This window comes from Cannabis sativa, unplaced genomic scaffold (genome assembly GCF_029168945.1).
Source record: "Cannabis sativa cultivar Pink pepper isolate KNU-18-1 unplaced genomic scaffold, ASM2916894v1 Contig3, whole genome shotgun sequence".
NCBI lineage: Eukaryota > Viridiplantae > Streptophyta > Magnoliopsida > Rosales > Cannabaceae > Cannabis > Cannabis sativa.
The window spans coordinates 4,006,152-4,013,362 of NW_026870039.1; the positions used below are offsets into that span (position 1 = coordinate 4,006,152).

General features: G+C 34.1%; 1 protein-coding gene across 1 annotated transcript; it reads right to left on the bottom strand.

Annotated features, from left to right (window-relative positions):
- Nucleotides 1-523: 523 nt before the first annotated feature.
- Nucleotides 524-1,560, bottom strand: LOC133033156 (pathogenesis-related protein 1-like). Its single transcript, XM_061107773.1, has one exon. It carries the CDS (start codon nucleotides 1,267-1,269, stop codon nucleotides 754-756), a length of 516 nt encoding a protein of 171 aa, XP_060963756.1. The 5' UTR covers nucleotides 1,270-1,560; the 3' UTR covers nucleotides 524-753.
- Nucleotides 1,561-7,211: the final 5,651 nt, after the last annotated feature.

The following is a 7,211-nucleotide window of genomic DNA, read 5'->3' on the forward strand; positions in this document are numbered from 1 at the left end:
AATTAGGTATTTTATGTATTGATTATTTTTCTCTTAAAAAAAATCTAAAGTAGTCTATTTTACAAAAATAAAATGTGTGTAAAATATCCTAAATATTTTAAGAGTCACAAAATTAATAAATAATCTTGGCCCTTGTTAATTTACAAAAAACAGTGAAGACTAGGAACATCTCAAATGGAGATGCAAATAAGTGATGCAAATATAAAATATAGCTTATTTTGTCAAAAGTCTACTCTAATAGTGTGTCAAATTGTGATACAAATATCTCACATAACAAAAAGTGATCTAAATTTAGATCACAATATAGTATAATGTAAAATTTGCATTACAATGAATGCTATGATTTTATAATTACTATTATGCTATTTTTAATATTTTATTATAAAAGTTTAATTAACATGTTTGCATTATTATTTTATATTTTTAATAAATTGTTAGATGAACATTTAATGATTTATTAAATTTTGCATTAAAATTTATAAAAATATATTGGAGCATAATAGTAAAAATTGATGCAAAAATATCATAAAACCATTATTTGTACTAAATATAAATCAATTTTTACATCTCTCCTTAAAGATGGTAAAAAAAATCAACATATTATAAATTTATTGAAAAAATATTTGAACTATGGGCTCACTTGATATTAGACCCAAAATATCAAAAATTAAAGAAGTTTTATAACTTCTTGAATTCACAAGAAAGATATTAAAAATTAAATATATATATATATAGTAAGCATATATTTATATATTAATAGGGTCGCATCCCTATATAATTTCCTGGGGGGTCATAACTACAAATAACAAACACCAATCCATTGTTGCTACACTTGGTGGTGGCACAGCCAAGGCGAATGGAGTCACGCCACACCACCTGTAGGTAATGACCACACGCATCTTCTTCTGTGCATGTGTTGGAGGTGTAGTCATACATGGTCTTCTCGGTGGCCCAAAACTTCACAGCCTGCTCACCTGTCATTTCTCCATAACCTGCAGCTAAATTTTCACCGTAAATTCCTTGAGAGTGCTCGAGTTCGCAATTCTTACCTTTCATTTTGTTTGCATAATTGCTCGCATAAGCAACTAAAGTGTTATTCCAGGTCATTGGCCCAACACCCACCTCTGCTCGAATGGCATTGTGGGTATCGAGGAAGTCATTGGAAGATGCACTAGCAATCATCAATGTCATCATTACCATAAATATTTCTCCCATCAACAAAACTTTTATACAGGAGTTATGGTTTAAAGACATTTTCAAAGACCACATTATTTTTAGAAAGTTGGTAAAGATGGTGATGATAAATAATTTAGAAGCTTTTTTTCTTTTCTTATTTGTACAATAAGTGATACAAATAATTCTTATTTATAAGGAAAGAAAATGTAATTATTAGTAAATAACAACCAAGTTATATTTATAAATTTGGGTTGGTAATATATAGAAAAGTTTGAATTAGTAAAATAGTAGACTACACCAAAATAAGGATAGCAATATAACTACCACAAATTTAAATGAGGAATTTTTTTTTTTTTTTGACACTTGTAAATCATATAAGCTAATATTATCTTCTACTTTTGATTCGAATATAAATAAGTTTATTTTTTGTATTACAAACTATTATTTATATAGTAATTAATATTTTTTTTGGTATATATATATATTGTATTAATTTAAATAAAATAATATGTGTTTAAAAGGAAAGTTTCTTGATTATTGCAATTTGTGTTGTGATTTGTTTTTAAGGTATGATAACATTAGGAAAATACTTAAATAGAGGTATTAACAATGATTTTATGTAGAATAATTTTTTTAATATGAGTGATTGTTTCTTTTTATGTCCACATTTAATGTTATTTTATTTTATTTTATATATAATTATTTATCAAAAATATTATCATATCCACCAAAAGAATGATAGTGATGGAGGGAGAAGATTTTTTTTTCTTTTTTTTAGTGTTGTTTTATTGTTTCATTTTTTCAATGTAGTTTTATTGTTTCTTTTTTTTCTTAATGTATACATTATTGTAACTCTTTTTTTTTAATATTATTTCATTGTTTCAATTTTATTTTATTTTTTTGGTTAAATTTTTGGGTTCATTGAGTAGATACTTTTAAGTAGGGGTGGGCATCCGATCCAATCCAACTTTTTTTCCTCATCCGATTTAATCCAATTAGTAATTAGATTTGAAAAATCATCATCCGATCTAATCTAGTTTGACCTCAAAATCTAATCCAATCCAATCCAATTACTAATTGGATTGAATCAATTTTTTAATTGGATATCCAATTACACACCTAAATTTTAATATTAACATAAAAATATGAAGAAAAATACGTAAAAATTAAATATTACCTTTTATTTAAGTTTAATACACTTTAAACATACCATCATTATAATGTAATGCAACTAAAAGTTTCAAATAATTAAAGCAACAATATTTTTAAGTAATAAAATAAAACAAAACACCATGAAAATAAATACACAAAACAACTAACTGTTAACGCAGATTTTCGTTAACTAAATTTGAGCCTCACGGTAATGATTTCACACCGAAAAAATAAAAGCTATAGAAAAATTATATATGAACATAGGATTTTTTACGTGGTTTTGCAGTTAAAATTTTGCATAGTCCACGAGTCAATCTTATTCAGATTTCTGATTGTATTTTTTTAGGGCCTCTCTTGTATGAGATTTTTTGTCCATTTTTTGATCTTGTCTGCCACTATTTATAATTACATAGTGGTCAGTAAATTACACATTTGACTGTAATATGTTTACAACAATTATTCCTAAAATCATGAGATTTGATTACATATCATGCAGTGTAAATGCAGTTTATGATTTGAAAATCGTATAGCTGTGATTTTCCCGCTTTTACTGGGTGAAGACAATCGTGTATTAAACACGTCTTTAATTGTTGTATCTGGAGATGTCTCGACAGCAACTTGGTTATAGTGATCCCAATAGCGAGCTGGGGCCATTCTTCCTTCCGAGGTCGACGATGTATGTCTGGTGTCGATCGCGGTACTTATCCTTAAAAAATTCTTTGAGGCCCATTTAAATGCTATCTTCTGGCTCGCCAGGATTGTAAGCCTCGCTGACGCTAACGGGATGAAGTTATAAGCAGTCTTCCCATAAAGAGACGGTCACCTTGCTTACTTGTTCTTGAGCTGATTCGAATTTTACACTTAGTTTGTTCATTGTATGCTAAGGACTTTCACGATTGATATGTGGCGCTTTCATCTTCCAATGTGTTCTGTCCTTGATGTCTTGCTATTCATATTTAGTGACATATGGTTTCTCGTTAATATACTAAGTGCCAGTTTGTACATTGATTCCTCGCCTAAGACCTTACAGTCAGCGGGTTACAAATATACTCTGATACTTACGTAATTAATGAGCTATTGCATCGATTCACATTCTCTTTATCTTGACACTTGTCCTCCAGCCGAATTTTGGGTATAACAATTGCCCCTTAAAAAGTTCTTTTTTAGTAAAAAGGGCTTTGTAATAATTACAGAGGGTATTTTTGTCAAGATCTTTTCTTAGAAAAAATGCATCCTTTGATTCTTGGCAGTTGTACGGTTTCGAGGGTCATTATGAATCGTCTCTTCATATTCTACACTTCTCCCAACCGTTGAATTTTTCAATACTTAGTTTTCTTGTCACTGGACTTTGTGTATAAAAGGGCGGCTCAAGCTTGTCATTTTTCATAAACCTCTGGCTCTTTAGTGAGATTCATTTTCAGAATGGATCATCCCTTTCCTGCCAAAATGTCCCTTCTGAGTTCAGAAGTTCATCCTCCCAAACTCATAATACCCAGACACACCAACCCATTTCCATTTGTTTCCAAGGATTTCAAATCTCTATCGGTGTCAAAAATAATAGATTCCAAGGTTGTGGAGCTTCCGACCAATCCAAACCAAAGGAACCACGTGGCCCACCAGGGGAACCCCATGGCCCGCCATGGGCGGTCCTCACAAGTGATCATAGATCTTGTGGGCGATTTAAAAGGTCCTCTTCAGGCTGATAAAGAATTCTAGAGGAAGTTGGCATGGTTGCAGATGAATTTAGGAAGGAAGTTGGAGTGGTTTCTATCATAGAATCCAGCCAACCCAAGACCCAAACCTGTGCTAGAAGATCTTGGTGCCAACCTCTTTCTGGTATCGAGGAATTTCCTGAGGCTGGGAAAAAAGATCTTGGCTTAAGAAAATGGGATCTGATGATGAGGAGAATGAGGTCTGTGCAGAGATCAAGGCTCTCTACATGTAGCCGGTCTTTCTCAAGCTATGTGTAGTCGGTCTTTCTCCGAGCTATGTGTAGACGGTCTTTCTCAGGCTATGTGTAGACAGTCTTTCTCGAGCTCATCGACTTCCCCTCTCATCCTTTATTTAGGAAGATGACTTAATGGTTTGTCCCTAGTGGCATTTTTGTAAAAGACAAGTTTGTAACCCAACTTGGGTTTTTTTTATCTTAAAAGCCTTGTACTATTTTCATTTGCACTTAATACAATCGTGTTTACTTGCGTTTTTATTCACAATGTAAACAACTATATTTTGACCAAATGTACAGTACTTTTAGGTTTTTCCATTGCTCGTAATCTTCCTGTTTAAGTAGTTAGTGATCTACCAAACTTTCTAATTTTCGATCAATTGTCATTTCTACCTCGCTATAGCAGTTCTAATCTGCCTTAAGCAAACTTAAATATAATTTAAGAATTTTATCACTTTGTATATTCTTAATTTGCTTGTATGAATAGTTATATTATCGATCCATTTTCTAGGTTCAAGTACTTTTATCAAGGCATCGTGATGCCTCGTTTAGTATTTTCCTAGCTCACGAGAACCGTTAGTATTCAGTTTTATACGCGAGTTATAACTTTTGATTTTCCTTTCCCGTCGGATAGATTTTAAATCAAAAATTATAGTTTTTTGATCCCTTCTTCGTCAAAAAGGTTTGATCAAGGTGTTATAACGATTCGACCCCACTCTCGTCAAAAATGTTTGGTCAGGGAGTTATAACGGTTCGACTCCACTTTTGTCAAAGAGGTTTAGTCGAGAACCTTTGAATTTTAAAAATAAAAAATTGAAATGACGGGTTTGCATTATACTATGTATTTCCAAATGAATTCCGGTTAATCATACATAAATGCCCCTTAAGTAATTTTTAAAGAGCAAAACTTTGTAATTACTCAATATAAATGATTCTCTTCATTCATAACTTAAGTTTAAAGTTTACATAAGTAATGCGAGTTACATCATTTATTTATTGGTAGTAGGGTTGCAAATGTTCTACGTTCCAGTAGTTCTTCATTAGCGAGCCATCAAGTCGAGCCAATTTATAGACTCCGACTCCAACTACTGCTTCGATGACATATGGACCCTCCCAATTCGAGTTAAACACTCCTGCTAATGCATCTCTGGTATTTGCAAAGACCCGTCTTAGCACCAAGTCTCCAACATTGAATAGTCTTTTCTTTACTTTTTTGTTGAAGTATCTTGTAACTCGGTGTTGGTATGCTGTGTTGGTGATTTGCGACTTAGTTTGTTTTTCGTCAAGTAGATCCAAGGAAAATTTTAAAAGTTCCTGGTTTTCTTCTTGATTATAGAACTCTCTTTGGTGAGTCAATATGTTCACTTCAACAAGCAGCATGGCTTCCGAGCCAAATGCTAGCGAGAAAGGAGTGTGCCCTATAGCTATCATCTCGATAGTTTTGTGGGCCCAGAGTACCTGAGGTAGCTCGTCAACCCATCTGCCTTTGGCAGCGTCTAGCTTCTCAATGATTGTATCCTTTAGGGTTTTATTAATGGCTTCCACTTGTACATTTGCCTGAGGCCTGGATACTGACGAGAAGCTTTTGATAATTTTATTCCTCTCATAGAATTCAGTGAACAAGTCGCCATCAAATTGGGCTCCATCATTGAATACTATCTTTATGGGAATTCCAAACATACAGATAATGTTCTTGACGACAAAGTCAAGGACTTTCTTGGAGGTTATAGAGATGAGGGGCTCGGCCTCCGTCTATTTAGTTAAGAAGTAGACTGCTACTACCACATACTTAGCTCCTCCTCGCCCGGTGGGTAATGCCCCAATTAGGTCGATCCCCCATATAGAAAATGGGTAGGGCGAGGTCATCATTCTAAGTTCTGTCGGCGGGCGAGGTACATGTGAAAACCTCTGACACTTATCACATTTCTTGACAAGTCATGTGTCCTTATTGATCGTTGGCCAGTAATATCCTTGTCTAATGATCTTCTTAGGCAGACTTTTCCAGCCCGCATGATCCCCACAGAAGCCTTCATGAATTTCTCTGATGATTTCATTTGCTTCTGCATGAAGAACATACCGAAGTAGGGGCATTGAATACCCTCTTCTATATAGTTTGCCTTCGATCATTGTGTAGCGAAGCACTAAATACAATAGTTTTCACGCCTCGTTTTTATCATTTGGAAGTTGTCCATCGAGTAAATAATTAATAATAGGTGTCATCAATGTTACAGAGCTATCTATCATCTCGACGTCTTCGGTTTCACATATACTTGGCTCGCTCAGCATCTCTACCGGAACTAGATTCAACTCATCCAAATCATTCTGCGAGGCCAGTTTTCCTAAGGCGTCAGTGTTGGAGTTTTGTTCTCTCGGAATTTGTTTGATTTTAAAGTAATCGAATCTTTCCAAGTTCTTCCAAACTTTCTCTAAATACTTCGTCATTTTTAAGCCTTTGGCCTGGTATTCAGCGAGGACCTGGTTCACGATCAGCTGCAAATTACTATGACAAATGAGATTTTTGACTTTCAACGCCTCTGCTATTTTCAAGCCGGGGATCAAGGCTTCATATTCAGCCTCGTTATTGGATGCGTCAAATTGGAACCTCAGAGCATAGTGGAACTTAAAGCCTTCTGGCGATATTAATATTAGCCCTGCACCCGAACCTTGTTTGTTGGATGCACCATCCACGTATAACTTCCAAGATCATGCGTCTTGCTGATCAGGTGGAATTTCTTCTAGAGTTATTCCTTCTATCAAGAAGTCAGCTAAAGCTTGTCCCTTGATGGATGTTTGAGGATGGTATGTTATGTCGAACTACCCTAGTTCAATTGACCATTTTATCAATCTTCCAGAAGCATCTAGTTTTGATAAAACTTGTCTCAAGGGCTGATCGGTTAGCACCTTTATGGGGTGAGCCTGGAAGTATGGTCGTAGTTTA

Excerpts from the sequence above, each read along its gene's own strand:
- LOC133033156 (XM_061107773.1), bottom strand. The coding sequence starts at position 1,269 with ATGTGGTCTTTGAAAATGTCTTTAAACCATAACTCCTGTATAAAAGTT.